The 24,737-nt window shown below is 47.0% G+C and overlaps 1 protein-coding gene across 1 annotated transcript; it reads left to right on the top strand.

Moving 5' to 3' along the window:
• Positions 1-2,384: 2,384 nt before the first annotated feature.
• LOC140422238 (uncharacterized) lies at positions 2,385-7,542 on the top strand. The gene is made up of 2 exons (XM_072507245.1): positions 2,385-2,492; positions 5,054-7,542. Exon 2 carries the CDS (start codon positions 5,401-5,403, stop codon positions 6,586-6,588), a length of 1,188 nt encoding a protein of 395 aa, XP_072363346.1. The 5' UTR covers positions 2,385-2,492; positions 5,054-5,400; the 3' UTR covers positions 6,589-7,542.
• Positions 7,543-24,737: the final 17,195 nt, after the last annotated feature.

The following is a 24,737-nucleotide window of genomic DNA, read 5'->3' as shown; positions in this document are numbered from 1 at the left end:
CCTTTTACTTTTTAAAATTTTAGCGTACCCAATTTACCCGTGCACATCTTTGGGTTATTGGGGTGGAACCCACGCAAACACGGGGAGAATGCGCAAACTCCACACGGACAGTGACCCAGAGCCGGGATCGAACCTGGGACCTCGGCGTCGTGAGGCAGAAGCACTAACCACTGCGTCACTGTGCTGCCACTTTGCCCTTTAATGTGGTAATGACGGCATTGGTCTGGGGTGAGCACAGTAAAAAGTCTTATAGCACCAGGTTAAAATCCAACAGGTTTGTTTTGAATCACTAGCTTTCGGAGCGCAGCTCTTTCCTCAGGCAAATGAAGAGGTGGGTTCCAGAAACATATATATAGATAAAGTCAATGATGCAAGACAATACTTTTGAATGCCAGTCTGCAGGTAATTAAGTCTTTACAGGTCCAGACAGAGTGACTGGACAGTTGGTAGGATTTTGCAAGCCCAGGCCAGATGGTGGGGGTGGGGGGGAGGGGAGGGGAGGGGGTGGTGAATGTAATGCAACATGAATCCAAGGTCCCGGTTGAGGCCGTACTCATGTGTGCAGAACTTGGCTATAGGTTTCTGCTCAGCAATTCTGCATTGTTGCGCGTCCTGAAGGCTGCCTTGGAGCGGCTATCCCTCTTAATAATAATATTTATTTTTGTCACAAGTAGGCTTACATTAACACTGCAATGGGGCAGCACGGTGGCACAGTGATTAGCACTGCCACCTCATGGCGCAGAGGTCCCAGGTTCGATCCCAGACCTGGGTCACTGTCCATGCGGAGTTCGCACAGTCTCACCGTGTTTGAGTGGGTTTCACCCCCACAACCCAAAGATGCGCAGCCTAGGTGGATTGGCTATGCTAAATTGCCCCTTAATTGGAAAAATGAATTGGGTACTTTAAATTTTTTTAAAAACACGGCAATGAAGTTACTGTGAATCTCCCCTCATCGCCATATTCCGGCGCCTGTTAGGGTACACAGAAGAAGAATCCAGAATGTTCAATTCACTAATAGCACGTCTTTCAGGCATTCTAGTATGAGAGATAATAGTCTTAGGATAAGACTGAGGAAGGAGCAGTGCTCCGAAAGCTAGTGTTTGAAACAAACCTGTTGGACTTTAACCTGGTGTCATCAGACTTCTTATTGTGCTCACCCCAGTCCAACGCCGGCATCTCCACGTCACAGGATAAGATGGGCAGCATGGCAGCACAGTGTTTAGCACAGTTGCTTCACATCTCGAGGGTTCCAGGTTTGATTCCGGCTTTGGTCACTGGCTGTGTGGAGTCTGCATGTTCTGCCCGTGTCTTCGGAGGTTTTGTACGGGAGCTCCGGTTTCCTCCCACAGTCCAAATATGTGGAGGTTAGGTGGATTGGCCATGATAAAAGGTGGATTGGCCATGATAAATTGCCCTTAGTATCCAAAAAGGTTAGGTGGGTTCACTGGGTTACGGGGATGGGGTGGAGACGTGGGCTGGGGTGGGGTGCTCTTTCCAGGGGCTGGTGCAGACTCGATGGGCTGAATGCCCTCCTTCTGAACTGTAAATTCTATGATTCCACTGGATGCTTCAGTTTATCCCACAAGCCGCGAAAGACATGCTGTTAGATAATTTGGACATTCAGAATTCTCCCTCTGTGTGCCCGAACAGGCGCCAAAATGTGTAGCGTAGGGGCTTTTCAGAGTAACTTCGTTGCAGTGTTAATGTAAGCCTACTTGTGACAATAAAGATTATTGAAAAAAAAGGCAGCAAATTCAAAACAGAGTTGAGGAGAAGCTGCTTCTCCCAAAGGGCTGTGAATCTGTGGAATTCACTACCCCAGAGTGCGGTGAAGCTGGGACAGTGAGTAAATTTAGGGAGGAGTTAGACAGATTTTTAATCGGGTTGAAGGGTTCTTCTCCATGGGCCAAATGGCCTAATTCTGCTCCTATATCTTATGACCTTATGAAAAGGGGAGACATTGATTTGCTCCCAGATGTTGCCCAGAGGAGGAAGTTTTAGTCTGAAACTCATTGTCCAACCTCAACATTGTGACATCACAAAGGAGCTCGTCCTCTTAATCAACCAATAGGAATAAGCCCGCTCCGCGGTGACGTCACTGCCCAGCGCGAAGATGCGGGAGCCCCGCCCCCACCCATTGTTCTCCTTCCCCCACACATCCTCGAGACAAGTTTTTCAGGCAACCGGCTGACATTTCCGGCCGTCGGTGAAAGCCCTCCCCCACCCCCGATACGGGACTGCGCATGTCTAAGGGAAGGGGAAGCTGCGCATGTGTAGAGGAGCTCACTTCCGCTGACATTTCTGCTCAGGTGTTGACCAATAGGGAGATTGGAGGACCGGAAGGACTCTGCTCCTCTGCCAATCAGAGCTCCCCATTGTCCCAATGCGGAAGCTGGACATGGCGGTTTCTTCCGAGCAAAACTGTTGTTCCTCCAACCCTGAATGAGCTTGAGCTGCACACAGACTGAACCTTCCTCCTGTCTCCAACATCTGTGAGTAAAACACTTTCTTTTCTCCCTCATTCCATTTATTGTTTTCAATTGGTGATTTGCAGCAACTGAAGGGAAAGGAAGTGAATCCAGGGAGGGTGCAGATTCTGGAAAGCTTGGCCCTGATCTCTCTCTCTCTCTCTGAAAGACATTGACACCCTTTGCTCCCTCAGCTTGACACATTTATTTGTCTGGCTAAAAGGATGGTCTCTTTCCTCATGTTCACAATTAAAGGGCTGGTTTCCCCAGGAGATGACGGACATTTAAGGGGACAGTAAACAGGGCAAATCCAACTCAGCCAATTACTTCTCTGTAGGTCTACTGTCCATCATCAGCAAAGTGATGGAAGGAGTCATCAAAGTTGCTATTAAGTGGCACTTATTCTGCAATAACCTGCTCCTGGATGCTCAGTTTGGGTTCCGCCAGGGTCACTCAGCTCCTGACCTCATTACAGCCTTAGTTGAAACTTGGACGAAAGAGTTGAATGCCAGGAGTGAGGTGAGAGTAACTGCCCTTGAAATCAATGCAGCATTTGACCGTGTTAGGCAACAAGGAGCCCTAGCTAAACTGGAGTCACAAGTGCCAGGCAATGAGCATCTCCAGACAAGAGAGGATCTAACCACCACCCCTTGACATTCAGTGGCATTTTCATCACTGAATCCCCCACAACCAACATCCTGGGGGTTACCATTGATCAAAACTGAACTGGACTAGCCATATTAATACTGTAGCTCCCAGGGCAGGTCCAAGGCTGGGAATCCTACGGTGAGTAACACACCACCTGATGTCCCAAAGCCTGTCCACCAGACATCTACAAGCACAAGTCAGGAGTGTAATGGAATACGATCCACTTTGCTGGATGAGTGCAGCTCCAACAAGAAGATGCTCGACACTATCCAGGACAAAGCAGCCTGATTGATTGCATCGCCTTCCACAAACATTCAAACCGTCCACCACCGACAAACAGTAGCAGCTGTGTATACCATCTACAAGATATACTGCAATAAATCATAAAGGTTCCTCAGACAGCACCTTCCAAACCCACAACCACCACCATCTAGAAGGACAAGAGCAGCAGATACCTGGGAACCTCACCACCTGGAGGTTCGTTTCCAAGTTATACACCACCCTGACTTGGAAATATATTGCCGTTCCTTCACTGTCCTTGGGGCAACATCCTGGAATTCCCTCCCTAACAGCACAGGGGATGTAGGGAAGCATGGTGGAGCAGTGGTTAGCGCTGCTGCCTCACGGTGCCGAGGTTCCAGGTTCGATCCTGGCTCTGGGTCATTGTCCATGTGCAGTTTGCACACTTTCCTCTTGTTTGTGTGGGTTTCGCCCCCACAACCCAAAGATGTGCACGGTAGGTGGACTGGCCACGCGACATTGCCCCTTAATTGGAAAAAAATGAATTGGGTACTTTAAATTTATAAAAAATAAATTATAAAGAAAAAAAACCGGCACAGGGGATGTACCTACACCTCAAGGACTGCAGCAGTTCAAGAAGGCAACTCACCACTACTTCGGAAGGCTAACTGGGGATGGGCAATAAATGCTGGCCTGACCAGCATTGTCCACATCCCGTAAATTAATTTAAAAAAATTTAATAATGGACAGAGATATGGCTAGTGTTGTTATATGATATGTATTATATATATTGTTGATGGTTCTGTAATAAAATACATGTATTATTATTTCTAGTTTTGTAAATAGTACTGTACCTACATTATATATTTCCAGTCATACAGTCATTGCAGCACTGACAGAATCCATTTGGTAACTCAAGTCAATGCTGACTCTCTGTACAGCAATCCAGTCAGTCCCATTCCCCCTCGATATCCCTGTTCCCCTGCAAGTTTATTTTCTTCAAGTGACCATCCTATTTTATTTTAAATTATTGATCATCTCGACTTCTACAACCCTTGTGGGCAGTGAGTTCCCTGTCATGACCACTCCATGACTAAATAAAATTCTTCCTCAGAATTTCCCGATCACTAATCAGTAAATGTACTTATATTGAGATTCTCTACGGTTGCACAGGTTTTAGTGAGTTTAGATTTGTTGATCAGCACCTTCAGGAAAATTGGGAGGAAAAGTAAGTGAATACAATCTGTATATTACACACATTTTTCATCCAGTAATATAGACATTTCAGGTCTCTGTGTCCAGGACAGGAAGCAGTGAGCATGGATCTGTCAATCAGCCTGAATCAGCACCTTCAGGAGAATTGGGAGGGTGAATATTAGATGCAGCAGAGTGAGAATGGAGGGAGAGTTTGTGGGATGGAGATTTAGAGCATTTCAGGGAAAGAGAGAGGAAAGAATGTTCGATAGAACCTAGAATTGTCTGTTCTGAGTTTCTATCACTGCTACAGTAGTGAACTCGCCAACATTGAGGGCATTTAAAAGTTTATTGGATAAACATATGGATGATAATGGTATAGTGTAGGTTAGATGGCTTTTGTTTTGGTGCAACATCGTGGGCCGAAGGGCCTGTACTGCGCTGTATTGTTCTATGTTCTATCCTGTCCTGACAATGATTACTCTTGTAAAATCCGTTTGCAGGCAGTTAGAACGAGAGGAGTTTGAGGCCAATATCTCAAACTAAATATCACGTCAAGAACTGACTGAGTCACTCAATTCTTGGGATCATCGGCCTTTGAATCTAGAAGGAGAAATGTTTGTCTATTCTGTCTGCTTCAAGAGATTTTAAACATCAGTGTGTCTGGAAAAGCACAGGGACACACACACACACCCATGTGAGACTGTTACAGAGCACTGACTGTGCAAAGAGCTTTAACCAGTGACACAGCCTGAAAAAACACTTCACCATTCAGAGCAGGGAGAGACTGTACAGGTGTTCTGTGTGTGGACGAGGCTTCAACTGCTTGTCCAACGTGGTGAGACGCAAAATGACCCGGACCATGGGGAAACCATGGAAATGTGAGGATTGTGGGAAGGGATTCAGAGCCCCGTGCGAGCTGGAAAGGCATCAACGCAGTCACACTGGAGAGAGGCCTTTCACCTGCTCTCAGTGTGAAAAGGGATTCGCTGACATTGGCAGCCTGCGGAAACATGAACGAGTTCACACTGGGGAGAGGCCGTTCACCTGCTCTGACTGTGGGAAGGGATTCTCTCAGTTTTCCAGCCTGCAGATCCACCAGCGAGTTCACACTGGAGAGAGGCCTTTCACCTGCTCTCAGTGTGAAAAGGGATTCACTGACATTGGCGGCATGCAGAGACATGAACGAGTTCACACTGGGGAGAGGCCATTCACCTGCTCTGACTGTGGGAAGGGATTCACTCAGTTGTCCAGCCTGCAGATCCACCAGCGAGTTCACGCTGGAGAGAGGCCTTTCGCCTGCTCTCAGTGTGAAAAGGGATTCACTAACATTAGCAACCTACGGAGACACGAACAAGTTCACACTGGAGAGAGGCCTTTCATCTGCTCTCATTGTGAAAAGAGATTCAATAACATTAGCAACCTACGGAGACACGAACAAGTTCACACTGGCGAGAGGCCTTTCACCTGCTCTCAGTGTGAAAAGGGATTCACTGACATTGGCAACCTGCGGAGACACGAACGAGTTCACACTGGAGAGAGGCCATTCACCTGCTCTGACTGTGGGAAGGGATTCACTCGGTTATCCCACCTGCAGACACACCAGCGAGTTCACACTGGAGAGAGGCCTTTCACCTGCTCTGACTGTGGGAAGGGATTCACTCGGTTATCCAGCCTGCAGAGACACCAGCAAGTTCACACCGGGGAGAAGCCGTTCATCTGCACTGTGTGTGATATGGGATTTGCTCGATTATCCACCCTGCTGAAACACAATGTCACTCATACCAAGAGCAGGCCCTTTAAATGCTCTGACTGCAGGAAGGGTTTCAAAAGCTCTCAGCTACTGATGTCCCACCAGCGCGTTCACTCTGAGGAGAGACCGTTCAGCTGCTCTCACTGCACAAAGAGCTTTAGAACCTCATCCAACCTGATGAAACACAAGCGAGGTCACACCGGGGAGAGCCCGTTCACCTCTCCGACAGGGAAAATATTCACTCGGTCATCACTTGCTGAGCCACAATGTCACTCACAGCAATGAGAGACCCTTTAAATGCTCCCAATGTGGGAGTGGGTTTAAAAGCTCTCAGGTATTGATGTCCCACCAGCGCATTCACACTGAGGAGAGACCGTTCAGCTGCTCTCACTGCACAAAGAGGTTTAGAACATCAGCCACACTGCGGAGACACCAGCGAGTTCACACCGGAAAGAAGCCAATCACCTGCTGTCACTGTGGGGAGGGATTCACTCAGTCGTTCAACAGGCTGAGACACCAAAGGGTTCACAAGTGATGACAAGTTAGATTCTGCTGCTATTCCTGCTGTTAATCACATCCAGGACAGAACCTGGAGTGGGTGGATGGGTTTGCCTCCTCTTCAACTCCCTCCCAGGGCCTACTTTCTGGCGTGGCCGGACCCTGAACACCGACTCCATCTTGAGTCGAGGGCGGCGCGCTAAAGAAGGCCCCGTGCATGCACAGTATGGCACGGCCCAACTGCGCATGCGCAGGATTCAGCTGGCCCAACTGCGCGTGCATGCGGTGTGAACTGCTCCAGCGCCGTGCTGGCCCCTATGGGGGCCAGAATCGTATGTAACCGGGCCCGGTTTGCAACGGCGTTCACGATGGCGCAAACTCTTGGGCCCAATATTGGAGAATCGCCCCCAAGATGTTCTGCATTAACCTTGCTTGTTGCTGAGGTTTTGCTACATTTTGTATATGTTTGTGTTGCTAAGACTGCAATACTTTTTCACTACTACATGTATTTGTAGAACAATGGTTTATTCATTACGAGGGCTTTTATACAACTTTTCTTGAAACAGTGTTAGATTCTTACACATATTAAGTTGCTGTACAGCAATTCTCATATTTTTATCTGAAACAATGACTTAACCTTGTGGATGTTCCATTTTCTGTCTGTATGTATACTGAATTTAAGAATTATACTGCATCGATTCTTCAAGGTACCAATAAATCAGTGAAGCAATAAATCTGTAATCGATTAATGAGCCTCTTCCTTTGACCTAATGGAATCTTTAATTTTTCTTTTTAGCCACGGTTGGTCACTTTTCCTGTTGGATTTTTGTTTCTTAAAGGAATCTATATTTTATGTAAATATGTGATGATTCCTTTACTGCGATTGTATCATTACATATTTTATTGTAAGTTCCCATTCAACTGCAGACAACTTGTTCCTCATAGCTTGACAGTTTCCTTCTGAGACAGAACCATGTAACCACCAAAGCCTATCTTCATCTAAACCTGCATTCTTTAGGGGTTTCAAACAGAAACAGGAACTGTCTGTCATCTACCTTCCAAACACCCTTTCACTCTGTGATCCTTGTGAAATTTGAAGCCAAGTATTTGCCACAAGCCTCAAGAGCATCAGCCCACTGGAGGCAAAGTCGTGAGACCGGCCAGTCCAGCAGAAAGAAACCCTCCGACCCTCCCCATTGACCAACTGACAGAATGAACACAATGCTGTTCTGGGTGTAATTGAGAATAGCAACAATAACAGCAGAATCCAACCCCTGTAATCACTTGTGACCTTGTTGGTGTCTCAGCAGGTACAAGGAAACACAGAATCCCTTCTCACATTGAGTGCAGGTGAATGCTCACTCCCCGGGGTGAACTGGCTGATGTCTCCGCAGGGTGGATAAATGTCTGAATCCCTTCCCACACTGAGAGCAGGTGAACGGCTTCTCCTCCGTGTGAACCCGCCGGTGGGACGTCAGGCTGGCTGATTGAATCTCTTCCCACACTGAGAGCAGTTCAATGGCCTCTCCCCAGTGTGAACCCTCTGGTGTGTTACAGGGTGAATGACTGACTGAATCCTTTCCCACACTGAGAGCAGCTGAATGGCCTCTCCCCAGTGAGAATGCGCCGATGAGCTTCCAGTGCAGGTGGAGCTTTGAATCCCTTCCCACAGTCCTGGCATTTCCACTGTTTCTCCATGCTTTGGGTCTCCTTGTGTCTCTCCAGGTTAGACAATTGAAGCCTTACTCATCCAGAGAACACGTGTACAGTCCCTCCCCTCTGTGAAGCTCTGTAACTGGTTGAAGCTCTTTCCACAGTCAGTGCTCTGGAACACTCTCACTCGGGTGTGTGTGTCCCAAAAAATCAAGTGACTCTGTCAGAACAAGATGTGATGTTTGGGATTTCTGTCTGTAATTCCTCCTTTTGACTGTATAATTCCTGGAAAAACAAATTACAAAATACATCACTGTCAGTACAGGATAGAAACTCCGAACAGACAGTTCTAGTTTCTCTGGAACAGTCTTTCCTCTCTCATTCCCCAAAAGCTGTAAATTTCCATCCCACACACTCTCCCTCCATTCACTGTATCTAATATTCACCCTCCCAATTCTCCTGAAGGTGCTGATTCAGGCTGATTGACAGATCCCTGCTCACTGCTTCCTGTCCTGGACACCGAGATCATAACAAATAGGAGCTGCAGTCGGCCATTTGGCCCATTAAACTTGCTCAACCCTTTATTTGTCGTATGAGGAACGGTTGATGACTCTGGGTCTGTACTCGTTGGAGTTTAGAAGGATCGGGGGGGGATCTTATTGAAACTTACAGGATACTGCGAGGCGTGGATAGAGTGGACATGGAGAAGATGTTTCCACTTGGAGGAAAAACTAGAACCAGAGGACACAATCTCAGACTAAAGGGACGATCCTTTAAAACAAATGTGAGGCGGAATTCTTTCAGCCAGAGGATGGTGAATCTGTGGAACTCTTTGCTGCGTTTGAGTTTTCCTCATTTGGGAAGGCCCACGTGCCTCGGACACTAACGACATGGCCGGTAGGGACAAGCCCCACCATCAACGTAGCGGATTTAATTGGACATTATCGATCAAGGCCAAATCACTGAGTGTCTTTAAGACAGAGATAGATAGGTTCTTGATTAATAAGGGGATCGGGGGTTATGGGGAGAAGGCTGGAGAATGGGGATGAGAAAATATCAGCCATGATTGAATGGTGGAGCAGACTCGATGGGCCGTGTGGCCTAATTCGGCTCCTTGGCCTTATTAGGGTCACAAGTAGGCTTATATTAACGCTGCAATGAAGTTACTGTGAAAATTAAGGCTGAACCTGTCAAACCTTCGCTCCCTTACACAATTGAAATCCGCACCACCTCCTCCCATAATCAGCTGGTGAGAATCTAAATCCTAGATTTGACTATTTTGAAGGCAGTGCTGGATAGATTCTTAATAAGCAAGGGAGTGAAAGGTTATCGGGGGATCGGTGGGAATGTGGAGTTGAGGTTACAATCAGATCAGCTGTGAACTTATTGAGGGGAGCCTGCTCCACAGTTTGGTTGTGGGATGCAGAATGTATTTATCCCAAAACCCGACTCATTCCACTTCCCTTTCTCTTTCCTCTTTTTCGGAGATCATGGGCGTCATTCTCCGACCCCCCGCCAGGTCGGAGAATGGCCGTTGGCCGCCGTGAATCCCGCCCCCGCCGAAGTCTCCGCTCCCGGAGATTGGGCGGGGGCGGGAATCCGGCCGCGCCGGTTGGCGGGACCCCCCGCTGGATTCTCCGGCCCGAATGGGCCGAAGTCCCGCCCAGGAATTGCCTGTCCCGCCGACGTAAATCAAACCTGGTATTTACCGGCGGGACCAGGCGGCGTGGGCGGGCTCCGGGGTCCTGGGGGGGGGGGGGCGTGGGGCGATCTGACCCCGGGGGGTGCCCCCACGGTGGCCTGGCCCGCGATCGGGGCCCACCGATCCGCGGGCGGGCCTGTGCCGTGGGTGCACTCTTTCCCTTCCGCCTCTGCCACGGCCTCCACCATGGCGGAGGCGGAAGTGACTCTCCCCACTGCACATGCGCGGGAAACTGACAGCGGCCGCTGACGCTCCCGCGCATGCGCCGCATTTCCGCGCCAGCTGGCGGGGTAACAAACGCCATTTCCGCCAGCTGGCGGGGCGGAAATCCCTCCGGCGTCGGCCTAGCCCCTCAATGTTGGGGCTAGGCCGCCAAAGATGCGGAGACTTCCACACCTTTTTGCCGGCGCGATGCCCGTCTGATTTGCGCCGGCTTTGGCGCCAGTCGCCGGGCATCCCACCGTTGGGGGAGAATTTCGCCCCATGTTTGGCTGATCCCAAATGCTATTTACAATTCTGAGCCTTTTGGTGTTTGCTGCTACACGAAATCGGGCTGCCCTAAAATTCAGCCCCTTCAGTGAACCTCTGAGCACCCAGGACAAAACTGAATAGAACCGACCCCCCTAAAATTCAGCCGGTTAAGAAAGCCTCAATCACTGTATTAAGTTGATCTTTTCTCTACACCTTGCTACAACGTAACATTATATTCTGCAGTCTCTCCTTCCTTCCCTATTTACGGTATGCATTGTTTGTACAGCATGCAAGAAACAATACTTTTCACTGTGTACTAATACATGTGACAATAATAAATCAAATCAAATCAAAAAAAGTACATTTACATCATCAAAACATATACACAAGGGCAGGCAAAGAATTATACAGTCAATAGGAAAGACGATCTGGCGAGTGTCTATTCTGCCCTGGTTGCCTGCTCACTGAAGGGATTTGGTTCTTCTTACCCTTGAATGTCCTCCCCGGGTCTTCAGAAGATGTCTCTCCCCTGGAAGGTGTTATAGTCTTTTTTGCAGACAGAAGATTAGGAGCAGCAAGGGGTTCTTCAGCAATCTTGGTTTCCGCGGATTGACCAGAAGTCGCAGTCACATGATCAGATAGTATGGATGGCGGTTCATCCTGAGGTAGTTCTAGCACACACGGTACTGGCACATTGATGGGTGTCACTAACAACTGATCTGTGTCGTCTCCACACTCGCTCATCTTCAGTTTGCACAGTGTAGGAGACAGGGCCAGTTTCAGACAACACAGTTACAGGGACCCTCGTCTCGCTGGTGGTGGAGCTGCACACCAAAACCTGCTCTCCTTGTCCAAAAAAGCACCTTTTGGGATTCCCTTCTCGTCTTCGGCCCTCCAAGCCCGCGCCGACCATGCTGCCCGACTGAACTACAATCTTCTACACTTCCTGGGTCTGTATCCCTCTATTCCCATCCTATTCATGTATTTGTCAAGATGCCCCTTAAATGTCACTATCGTCCCTGCTTCCACCACCTCCTCCGGTAGCGAGTTCCAGGCACCCACTACCCTCTGCGTAAAAAACTTGCCTCGTACATTGACTCTAAACCTTGCCCCTCTCACCTTAAACATATGCCCCCTAGTAATTGACCCCTCTACCCCGGGGAAAAGCCTCTGACTATCCACTCTGTCTGCCCCTCATAATTTTGTAGACCTCTATCAGGCCGCCCCTCAACCTCCTTCGTTCCAGTGAGAACAAACCGAGTTTATTCAACCGCTCCTCATAGCTAATGCCCTCCATACCAGGCAACATTCTGGTAAATCTCTTCTGCACCCTCTCTAAAGCCTCCACATCCTTCTGGTAGTGTGGCGACCAGAATTGAACACTATACTCCAAGTGTGGCCTAACTAAGGTTCTATACAGCTGCAACATGACTTGCCAATTCTTATACTCAGTGCCCCGGCCAATGAAGGCAAGCATGCCGTATGCCTTCTTGACTACCTTCTCCACCTGTGTTGCCCCTTTCAGTGACCTGTGGACCTGTACTCCTAGATCTCTTTGACTTTCAATACTCTTGAGGGTTCTACCATTCACTGTATATTCCCGACCTGCATTAGACCTTCCAAAATGCATTACCTCATTTGTCCGGATTAAACTCCATCTGCCATCTCTCCGCCCAAGTCTCCAAACAATCTAAATCCTGCTGTATCCTCTGACAGTCCTCATCGCTATCCGCAATTCCACCAACCTTTGTGTCGTCTGCAAACTTACTAATCAGGCCAGTTACATTTTCCTCCAAATCATTTATATGTACGACAAACAGCAAAGGTCCCAGCACTGATCCCTGTGGAACACCACTGGCCACAACCCTCCAATTAGAAAAGCATCCTTCCATTGCTACTCTCTGCCTTCTATGACCTAGCCAGTTCTGTATTCACCTTGCCAGCTCACCCCTGATCCCGTGTGACTTCACCTTTTGTACTAGTCTACCATGAGGGACCTTGTCAAAGGCCTTACTGAAGTCCATATGGACAACATCCACTGCCCTAGTAGTAAAGCTGGGGAACTCTGAGTTGTCGTGTGTGTGGTGTTGCGAGATGTCGCCAAGAAACTGTTTAGACGGCAATTTAATGAACGTTGGTCCTTGAAGGTTTTCAGTGCATCTTCAAGGACTGGACAAACCTTTCGGCTGAACCATTTGTGGATGGATGGTAAGGTGCTGATTTTATGTGTTGGATACCACTCATCTTTAGATAGTTCTCAAACTCCTGAGCTGTGAATTGTGGACCATTATCACTCACAATTTGTTCTGGTTTCCCAAATCTGGTGGGAAAATTGCATTGGGATTTTCGATGATTTATTCCGCAGTTGTTGATTTCATTAGGACCACTTCAGGCCATTTGGAGTGTGTATCTAGGACAACCATCAACATGTGCCCCTCGTATGGCCCTGCAAAGTCAATGTGTAACACCATGGTTGAAGTCTCCCTGCTGCCAATGAAAGAAAACCTTTTGTGGCCCAAAATAGTTAAGGGCCTGTGGGCCGTTAGCAATGTGAAGTGACGACCACAGAGATATTGGTGAAATCTTCTCGCACCATAAATAATACTCAGTCCCTCCTTCTCCAACTGGACGTAATCTGATTCAGCACTTGTTAAGGTATGTGACAAAAGCTATTGGCCTTTCTTCCCCTGAAGGTGGTATGTGTGACACCACCATCCCAACACCGTACGGCGAGACATCATTGGTAAGTTGTGGTGGTAACTTTAGGTTGAAATAGACCAACACTCCTGAATTCTTCAGTGTTTCTTTAACTGACTGATGTGCTTTTTCGCACTCTGGTGTCCATGGCTATGCCTGTTTTATGCACAACTAATTAGGTCATGGTTTAAGCAGGGTTGCTCGCTTTGAATCAAATTTCTCATATTGGTTAATTAAACCGAGGAATGATCTTAACTATGTTATATTCATTGGTCATGGATCCTCCATGATAGCCTCCATCTTCTTAGCTGCCTTCTGTTAGAATAGTGAGCAAATGTGGAGATTTAGCCTCAAAATTCATATGCAGATAGGCCTGCGTTAGGTCGATTTTACTGAATTTCTGTCCTCCTGCTAGGCCGGTGAACAAAACCTCAAACAACAGCAGCATGTATTGATCCGCACATAAAACCAGATGGTTGTTTTAAAATCTCCATAAATGCGTATAGTCCCGTCCTGCTTCATTACAGGCACAATAGAGGCTGCACAGCCACGAGCGGTGGTGAGTTGACTAGTCGTTAATTAATACACTAATCTTCAATTGATACATTTGGTTAATATAAGATACGATGGTTCAAAAAGACAATTTGTGGAAAACAATAGCTTTCTTTCTGACTAATCTTGAGTGGATTCAGCAATGAGCCTTATTCTTGACAGACTTTGACAGAATATGATGTCATGCAGTTTATTAAAATTAGGAAATATTCTCTTAGTTCAAATAATATCTGGTGGCTCTTCTGTTTCTCGGAACATTTAGGTGCAATGTTATTTTTAAAAATACACATTCATCTATGTTATTTTCCTTGACCTATTTATGACAGCGAATACGTTATTAAAGTGATTGATTTTAAAACTAGAATTGATTACCGAAGCCTACATACAGTTTGCTAAATTACAATGGTGATTACACTTCATTGAACATAGAACATAGAATTTACAGTGCAGAAGGAGGCCATTTGCCCCATCGAGTCTGCACCGGCTCTGGGAAAGAGCACCCAACCCAAGGTCCACACCTCCACCCTATCCCCAGAACCCAGTAACCCCACCCAACACTAAAGGCAATTTTAGACACTTAAGGGCAATTTAGCATGGCCAATCCACCTAACCTGCACATCTTTGGACTGTGGGAGGAAACTCCACGGAGCACCCGGAGGAAACCCACGCACACACGGGGAGAACGTGCAGACTCCACACAGACAGTGACCCAAGCCAGGAATCGAACCTGGGATCCTGGAGCTGTGAAGCAATTGTGCTATCCACAGTGCTACCGTGGTGCCCTTAAACATTGGCTGTGAAACATTTTAGGACGTCCTGTGCAAAATTTTTAATTGTCCAGGAATTTAGATATATTACACTCAATTCCTTCGTCAAGATGATTAATAAAAATTCAATCTTCAACTTCTGTGATACCCATATATTTGTCACCATTTTGAAAACTCTTGTGAAAATCCAAACACACTGTGTCCTGAATGATTTGATTAAAAACACAGCGAGTTGTTGTGATTTGGAATGTGTGCCTGAAAACAGCGCAAGAAGCAGTTTCAACTGTTGTCTTTCAAAAGGGGACTGGACAGATTCTTGAACGGACAGGAAAATTGCAGGGTGATGGTTTTAATTGGATAGCTCGGCCAAAGCATGAGCCGGTTGGGCAGAATGGCCTCCTGTGAACTCTGAGCTACGTGTGCATTTAAACCGAGTGGTAATGAGCTGGAACCCATTTCCTATGAGGCCGGGAGAAGCCTAGATGACAGGATGGTTAGAAATGGAATTTGGATCAATACTTTAGGGAAATAAACTTGCAGGGATATAGGGATAGAACGGGGAAATAGAACTGACTGGTTTGCTCTACACAGAGCCAGCATGGCCTGGTCCCAAGTGGCTCCGTTCTCTGCCCTCATAAACCTACACACTAAAGAGAGAAATTTAATCAGCTCCAGTCTCTCCAATTGAAAGCAGAAACGCATCTGAATCCAACCATTGTTATCACTTGTGAACTCGTGGTGTGCCAGCAGGTGGCGTGAGTGAGTGAATCCCTTCCCACACACAGTGCAGGTGAACAGGCTCTCCCCGGTGTGAACTCGCCGATGTCGCAGAATACCGGACAACATTTTAAATCTCTTTGCGCAGTGAGAGTAGCTAACCGGTTTGTCCTCGGTGTGAATACGTTGGTAGACCCTCAGAACCACAGCATTTTTGAAGCCCTTCCCACATTCCGAGCATTTAAAGGGTCGTTCGTTCGTGTGAGTGACCTGGTGTACAAGCAGGCTGGATGACTGAGTGAATCACTGCCTGCACATGGAGCAAGTTATTGCCCCCCCCCCCCCCCCCCCCCCCCCCAGTGTGAACTCGATGGTGTCCTCAGGGCCGGTGCATCACTGAATCTCTTCCCACACTCAGAGCAGACGGATGGCCTCACCCAGTGTGTACCCGCTGATGTGTCACTAAGTTGGAAGAATTCCTAAATCTCTTCCCACAACTTGAGCAGGTGAATGGCCTCTCACCGGTGTGAACTCGCTTGTGTATCTGTAGATAAGTTGACCGAGTGAATTCATTTCCACACTCAATGCAGGTGAAGAGCCTCTCCCCAGTATGAACTCCTCAGTGTGTCGGTAAGTTGGATGAATGACTGATCCCTTCCCACATTCAGGACAGATGAACGGCCTTTCCCCAGTGTGACTGCGGCAAAGAATCTCCAGCTTAGATGGGGCTGTGAATCCCTTCCCACCTAGGGAGCAGGTGAACGGCCTCTCACCGGTGTGAAAGCGACGATGCGTTTCCAGCACAGATGGAGATGAAATGAAAATGAATGAATGAAAACCGCTTATTGTCACAAGTAGGCTTCAAATGAAGTTACTGTGAAAAGTCCCTAGTCGTCACATTCCGGCACCTGTTCGGGGTGGGGGCTGGTACGGGAATTGAACCGTGCTGCTGGCCTGCCTGGTCTGCTTTCAAATCCAGCGATTTAGCCCAGTGTGCTAAACCAGCCCCAGATCTGAAACCCTTCCCACCCACCACATTTGCACAGGTTCCTTCATGATGTGGATGCATTTGTGACTCTGCAGGTTGGACAATCAGTTCAAACGTCATCCACACACAGAGCACATGTACGGTCTCTCCCCGCTGTGAAGAATGTGATAAATGTCTTCTGCTTTATAATTAGTTAAAGCTCTTTCCACAGTCAGCGCTCTGGAACACTCTCACTCGAGTGTGTGTGTCTTGGTGCTTTTCCAGTCACACTGATGAATAAAATCTTTTGAAGCAGACAGAACAGAAAACATTTCTCCTTCCAGCTTCAAAGGCCGATGATATTCCGGTCTCAAGGAAACGAGTGAATCTATCAGATCGAGACACATTTGAGATTTCGGTCTGTAATTGTTCCTCTTCTAATATCCTGGATAAACAATACACAAAAGTTATCACTTTCAGTACAGGATAGAGACCAGAACAAACAATTCTAGTTTCTCTGGAACATTCTTTCCCCTCTCATTCCCCAAAAGCTGTAAATCTCCCTCCCACACACTCTCCCTCCATTCTCACTCTGCTGTATCTAATATTCACCCTCCCAATTCTCCTGAAGGTGCTGATTCAGGCTGATTGACAGATCCATGCTCACTGCTTCCTGTCCTGGACACAGAAACATGAAAATTTAAATGCAGGCTGTCCAGACAGATATGTCTATATTACTGGACTAAAAATCATAGAATCTACTGTGCAGAAGGAGGCCATTCGGCCCATCGAGTCTGCACCAGCCCTTACAGAGTGCACCCTACTCAAGCCTATGTCTCTACCCTATCCCCGTAACTGTCACCCAGTAACCTCCACTTAATCTTTTTGGACACTAAGGGCAATCTGGCATGGCCAATCCACCTAACCCACACGGCAGCACGGTACCACAGTTGTTAGCACAATTGCTTCACCGCTCCAGAGTCCCAGGTTCGATTCCCGGCTTGGGTCACTGTCTGTGCAGAGTCTGCATGTTCCCCCCCGTGTCTGTGTGGGTTTCCTCCGGGTGCTCCGGTTTCCTCCCACAGTCCACAGATATGCAGGTTAGGTGGATTGGCCATGATAAATTGCCCTTAGTGTCCAAAAAGGGTTGATGCGGTTACGGGGATAGGGTGAAGGAGTGGGCTTAGGTAGGGTGCCCTTTCTAAGGGCCGGTGCAGGCTCGATGGGCCGAATAGCCTACTTCTGCACTGTAAATTCTATGATTCTACATCTTTGGACTGTGGGAGGAAATCGGAGCACCCAGAGGAAACCCACGCAGACACGGGAAGAACTGCAGACTCCGCACAGACAGCAACCCAAGCTGGGAATCGAACCTGGGACCATGGAGCGGTGAAGCAACTGTGCTAACTACCAGGCTGCCCCTAAAAAAATGTGTTCTGCTCCTAAAAGTGTGTTTAACATACAGACTTGTTTCCCTTTCTTTCCCTTCAATTGCTGCAAATCACCAATTGAAGGTCAGAATAAGAAAATGAATGGAAAGGGGAGAAAATAAAGTCTTTGACTCACAGATGTTGTAGACAGAAGGAGGTTTCAGTCTGTGTGAAGGTCAAACTTCGTTCAAACAAAGCCCGCGCTCTGATTGGCTGGGGGACCAGAGTCCTTCCGGCCTCCAATATTTTCCATTGGTTGCCGGCTGCCTGAAAACAATGCGCAATGATGTCACGTGGCACTGGAACGCGGACAATTTGGCCAATAGGATTAGCAGTATCCTGCACATGCGCAGCTGCCCCTCTCCCTTGGACGTTCAGTACCGGGCTGCCCGCCCGTGCGGCGGATAGAGAGGTTTACCCAGCGTGGGGCATTGTGGGAGGCCCGGCCACCATTGCTCACCCGGATCCCAGTCTCCTGGGATTGGAATGAAAAGCGTCACTCTGACACAATGGACATATGGGTGGTCACTGGATTTGATTGTGACGCCCCCTTAGCAAAACAGTTTCTTAACTTCAGGTGTAAAGATTTAGATACCTAGATTACATATTGGGAAGGGCGATCGGTAAATGTGAAACTGAACCCGAGAGTCAGAACCTTTCGGGGAGAAGAATTGGGGAAAAGCAAGATAACATAGTGGGATGAATTAGTGTCACAATCAATAGGGAGTGTGTAGGTGACAGAGATTTATTGGTTAAGAGGGAGAAGGTTTCTGCTGTTGTTGCTGCTGTTCAGGACCAAACCTTATTCATTTGAAAGGTTGGGGCTCATTTTTTGCTGATGTTAGAGACCACTGTAACTGGGCTGTAGTTTAATGCTCTGGATTTAAGTCCAATGAACCATATTTGCATTGAACTCCCTGTATCATCTCCTTGATGTGGGATCAGTTGGAACTCTGATTTACTGGGTTATCAGTGTATCTTTAAGAACTGCTGTTTGTGATCTCTCCTCATTCATTCAGGGACTCTCAGCTGAAATTATTTTACAAAACAGTTCACGTTCAGCATCGCACCCAAACAAATCCCAGGTGTGGATTTGACAATTCCAAGTCTGAAATGTTTCATTGATTGAAATGACATAGAATAGATATTGAAGAAACATGCCATTCAGGCCACCTGGTCTATTTAGAATTAGAATGTACAGTGCAGAAGGCGGCCATTCGGCCCATCGAGTCTGCACCGGCTCTTGGAAAGAGCACCCTACCCAAGGTCAACACCTCCACCCTATCCCCATAACCCAGTAACCCCACCCAACACGAAGAGCAATTTTGGACACTAAGGGCAATTTATCATGGCCAATCCACCTAACCTGCACATCTTTGGACTGTGGGAGGAAACCGGAGCACCCAGGGGAAACCCACACACACACGGGGAGGATGTGCAGACTCCGCACAGACAGTGACCCAAGCCGGAATCGAACCTGGGACCCTGGAGCTGTGAAGCAATTGTGCTATCCACAATGCTACCGTGCTGCCCTAAAGATGGCTTTGTTATGGCTTTGATGCTTCACACATGGTTCCTCCCAGTCTTATTCACCTTCACTGTCAGGGCTCAGTGGGTTACACTCCTACCTCTGAGTTCCAAGGTTCTGGGCTCATGCCCCCATTCAGGACTGGAGGACTACACTCAGGGCTGACACTGCAGTGCAATACTGAGGTATTGCTGCTGTGTTGGTGTTACCATCCTTCAGATGAGATGTTAGTGAGGCCCAGTTTACCTGCTTGGTTAGATTTAAAAGTTGTTATGTTTGAGACGGGCAGGGGAGTTGTCCCGGTGTCCTGGTCAATATTTATCCCTCAATCACGAACAACAGCACAAAAACAGATCTTCTGCTCATTATCACACTGCTCTTTCTGGGGTTTTGTTAATTGTCGATAGGTTGTAGGGAGTCTACAAATAGGTACAGACAATGAGTGTGAAAAATTTGCAGATGGAGTATAAGGCAGGAGGAATAGAGAAGCAGTATCCTATTTAAATGGAGAGAGATTACAATACTCAGTGTTACAGAGGGATCTGGGTGTCCTGGTATAGGAATCACAAAAAGTTAGTGTGCAGGTACAGCAAGTGATTAGGAAAGCAACTGGAATATTAGCATTTCTCACAAGGGGAAATGGAAGCTACAGCTATGCAGGGCCTTAGTGAGACCACATCTGTATTATTGTACACTGCATCTTCACCTTGTTTGAAAAACAAAGATATAATTGTGTTAGCTGTAGTTCAGAGAAAGTTCACTCGACACATTCCTGGGATGAGGGGCTTCTCTTATGAAGAAAGGTTGAACATGTTGGGTCCGTACCCACTGGAGTTTAGATGAAGGAGAGCTGATCTTAATGAAACATTTACAATCCTGAGGGGATTTGATAGGGTAAAAATCAGGAGGCTGTTTCCAATTTTGGGAGAGACTAGAACCAGGGGACACAGTTTATCAATATGAGGTCCACCATTCAGACGGAAATTGAGGAGAATGTTTTTCTCTCAGTGGGTCTTCAGTCTGTGGAATTCTCTTCCCCAGAGAGCAATGGGGCTGGGTCATTGAATATATTCAGGGCAGCGTTGGACATATTATTAACAGAGGCGACAAGGGTTATGGGGGTGAAACAGGAAAGTGGAGTTGAGATTACAAGCAGATGAGCCATGATCTTATAGAATGGGGCAGCAGGCTCGAACGGCTGAATGGCCTACTCCTGTTCATATGTCCCTATCCGGTTGTGCCTAAATTTGCTGCCATGTTTCCTACATCACAACAGTGACTACACCTCAGAAAGTACATCATTGGCAGCAAAATGCATCGAGAATTCCAGTGGCCCTGAAAGGTGTTATATAAATACAAGTCTTTTTTTCTATCTGCAAATCCCTCTGTTCCTTTCTCTTTCATGGACGTATCCAGCTTCTCCTTAAAGTCACGCACACATTGACACTCAAATTGATAAAGGAACCAAAGGCGACATGAGGGGAAACCTTTTTTTACAGAGCGATGGGTGAGGATGTGGAAGGTTCTGGTGAGAGTGTGGTGGAGGCAGATTCAATCGCCGTTTTCAAGAGGGAATTGGGTAAATGCTATAAAGGGAAAGAATTTGCAGGGTTATGGGGGAAAGGCAAGGGAGTGGCACTAGCTGAGCCGCTCTTACTGAGAGGTGACAGACACAATGGGCCGAATGGTCTCCTTCTGTGCTGTGAGCATTCTGTGATTCTATGCTGCAAATCGTGGGATCTCCATGATCCATCAGGAAGTTATGGAATGGGGAGAATCGAGAGTCCCTCAAGTGTTGCCCCTCCCTGTCTGGGTCAGGTTAGATGCATAGCCATCAGACAACATCCTTCTCCCTCTCCAACTACGAATCTCTGTCCCCCACAACCCACATTAATCACTTTGAACTTGAACAAAAGGAGCTATCTGGCAGAAGGGAGACCAAATTCAAGGAGACCCAGCAGAGGTGGCAGCAGAGTGGTGTTGAATTCACACAATGAAATAGGAGATGAATCAGTCTTGTTGCCGATGGTACAGAATGTCCAGCAGAGGCAGTGTAGATGGAGCCAGATGTCCAATCTGGGCCAGAGCCCCTTGTATGTGATGCTGCTGGATCAATGTTAAAACGGCAGACTGAGACTGTGTAGTACAGCAAGGCAATATTACTGGTTTCACAAACCAGAGGCCATGTCACATCACCCACATCTCTCCACACTGCGTTTGAAAAAGGACCTGTATCCCTCATCGGGTATCCCTGAGATTGTTGAATGTCTCAGCCATTAAGAATTGAAAGGAAGGCTGTGGGGCTCTTTGTCTTAGCAGACAAGCAGACTCCTGTTGGACAGCCTGGGATGTGAAATGCAGATGGCTTTTGTACAGCTCTCTTTGAATTTTGTCTGTATGGCCCACAATGTGTCTTCGGTGGATCTTCAGTGATAACGAGGTGCAAGTTTTCTATCTACTACCAGATCGCTCCTTTTGTTCGAGGGCATCACTCTTAAACAGACATAGATTCAGTCATATTTGTGTCTTTGTTCAGTGACCATGTCTCTCCACTGGTTGAGATCGTTGTCCCTCAACATGTCACACAATCTTATCAAAACTTCACAGGACTGTTGTCCCAAAAGCTTAGCTTATGTCTCTCTTTATGAACATGATATGTCAGACAGCATCTCGGATTTTAAGCATAGAGCTGGATTCTCCACTGTCAGGATTTTCCGTTGCACCGGCAGTGCACTGACACCCGGGAATTTTCCAACGGCGTGGGGCTGCCCACAATGGGAAATCCCATTGGCCGGCTGGCAGGACGGAGAATCCCGCTGCCGGAGGGGGTGGCGCATATACAACTGGTGCAGCGGGACGGAGAATCCCACCCATGGTTTTCCTTTTAAGGTTCAGAGGTAATTGATCAAAATATTGTCAACAGAAAGGCAACTTATTCATCTCATCTACACGTTCCTGAATCTCACTGGAATATAGGTGGACACCAGATTGATACATTCCAGTTAACTACATCCAAGGTGAGTTATTCTAATTCCTTTCTGTCCAGGACAATCAAACATTCCCATCTGATCTCAGGTATTAACATAATCTGTTTGTTTATCCTTTATTGTCGATGTCAGGCTGGGGTTGTTCACCTTGGAGCAAAGGAGGTTATGGGGAGATTTGATAGATGTGGACAAGGTTATGATAGAGTTAGGTAAGGTGGATAAAGAAAAGCTGTTCCCATTAGCTGATGGGACAAGGATGAGGGGGACACAGATTTCAGGTTTTGGGTAAGTGTTTCAGGGGGATGTGAGGGAGAATATTTTTACACAGCGAGTGGTAATGACCTGGAACTCACTGCCCACGAGGGTGGAGGAATTGGAGATAACGACCAATTTCAAAATGAAATTGATGGGCACTGGAAGGAAGTAAACTTGCAGGGGAACAGGGACATCGGGGGGGAATGGGACTGACTGGATTGTTCTACAGAGTCAGCATGGACTCCAGTTACTGAATGGACCTTGTTGAAGGTAACTTTGTGACATTGAACCCGAATCTATGCAGCTGTTGATCGAAATGAACAACTTTTTCACCAAATATTTCTGACTCTTGACCAATGGGAAAAGTGTTACCAGCTTCCCCACAACAAATTGAGGCAATCAGCTTGGAGCCTCTTCTAACGATGAACTAAAACTTGTGTCAAACAGGGTGTTCTGGAATAGCTGGTACTCTGACCCCTTCCTGACCTTAACACCAGTTTTTTTTATTCTTAAAGCTACAGTACAGTATTTGACACTTAAAGAGACAACCACTGAAGACATTTCATCACCGAGCTTACGTACAGGATAATTTATAAATTACACAAACGTGTTAATGAGGTGATGTCTAACTGATCCTGATGGCTGACTCCAGCTATTCTCCATGGAATCACCGCTCTTTTTAGTGACTACAATGTACTGACATCACCAAACCTAAACACATAGAGCTTTCATACTCATCGATCCTCAAAGAGGCTGAATGCGCCCCGGTGCCCAAAGCAGGGGTCACAGGAACAGGGTACAGAGGAGCCAAAGAGAAACCATTTAGGTCCAGAACATTGTGAAAATCCTTTTACTCTGGTTGTCTTTGATCCTCAAGTCATTTTTGCTTTTTTAAACCATGTTCGGTTTCATTAATAAACTTGTATCAAGAAAAATATTTTATTTTTCTGGACTTTTCATGATTAGATTGATGCACTTTAGGGAAAGTGGGTGAGAGGGGTTGACAGGCTCTTTAACAGAAAGCGAGTCCCTCTGGGGTAATTGGCAAAGGAGCCAGAGGGAGGAATGAGATTTTATTTTATTTTTTGACACAGCGAGTTGTTCTGATCGGCCTGAAAGCAGATTCAATGGTATCTTTCCAAAGAGTAAATACTTGAAAGGGAAGAATTTGCAGGGCTGTGGGGAAAGGGCAGAGCAGTTGGATGAATCAGAAGAGACCTTTCAAAGAGATAGCAGGGGCACAATGGGCTGATTGGACTCCTCCTGCAGCCTGTGAATCTGAGTCTCCTGTTTTTGTGCAGGTTAAAAGGGACAGATTTCATTGCAGCCTCTTCCTTGTATATGTATTTAAAGAGACAAGTTTATCTTTAGCTCTGAGTGACCAATATAACAATTGGTTGGAGGCCCATTTCCCAGTCAGTCCTCCAGCACCTTCCTGTCTCTCTATTAGTGCGACGCCCATGGCAGTTTCCCAACTGGGGCACAGGCCCCGTTATTCTCAGCTAAATCGGGCAGGAGATACAGAAGTCTGAGAACACGCACGAACAGACTCAAAAACAGCTTTTTCCCGCTGTTACCAGACTCCTAATTGACCCTCTTATGGACTAACCTCATGAAATGAAAATCGCTTATTGTCACAAGTAGGCTTCAAATGAAGTTACTGCGAAAAGCCCCTAGTCGCCACATTCCAGCTCCTGTTCGGGGAGGATGATACGGGAATCGGACCGTGCTGCTGGCTTGCCTTGGTCTGCTTTCAAAGCCAGCGATTTAGCCCTGTGCTAATCAGCCCCAGTTATTAACACTACACCCTGTATGCTTCATCCAATGCCGGTGCTTATGTAGTTACATTGTATACCTTGTGTTGCCCTATTATGTATTTTCTTTTATTCCCTTTGCTTCCCATGTACTTAATGATCTGTTGAGCTGCTTGCAGAAAAATATTTTTCACTGTACCTCGGTACACGTGACAATAAACAAATCCAATCCAATCCAACTCAGCCCACAATTCCGTCTCCTGCCTGTCATTGACATGAGCAATACACAGACAAGTGCCCGAGGCTCAAATGGGAAGTTAAAACTTGTGACTCTAAATCAACACTTCAACATTTGTCAGTGAAATATGTTATTTATACTGGGGGTTTTTATGATTAGATTTAGGCACTGGAGGCAAAGGGTAGGGGTTTTAAAGGGTAACTTTCCCTTTCTAACTC

This window comes from Scyliorhinus torazame, chromosome 5 (assembly GCF_047496885.1).
Source record: "Scyliorhinus torazame isolate Kashiwa2021f chromosome 5, sScyTor2.1, whole genome shotgun sequence".
In the NCBI taxonomy this organism is placed as follows: Eukaryota; Metazoa; Chordata; class Chondrichthyes; order Carcharhiniformes; family Scyliorhinidae; genus Scyliorhinus; species Scyliorhinus torazame.
This window is presented reverse-complemented; position numbering and strand designations above follow the sequence as displayed.

Bases quoted from the DNA above. Each gene is read 5' to 3' on its own strand.
- LOC140422238 (XM_072507245.1), top strand. From the start codon at position 5,401: ATGACCCGGACCATGGGGAAACCATGGAAATGTGAGGATTGTGGGAAG.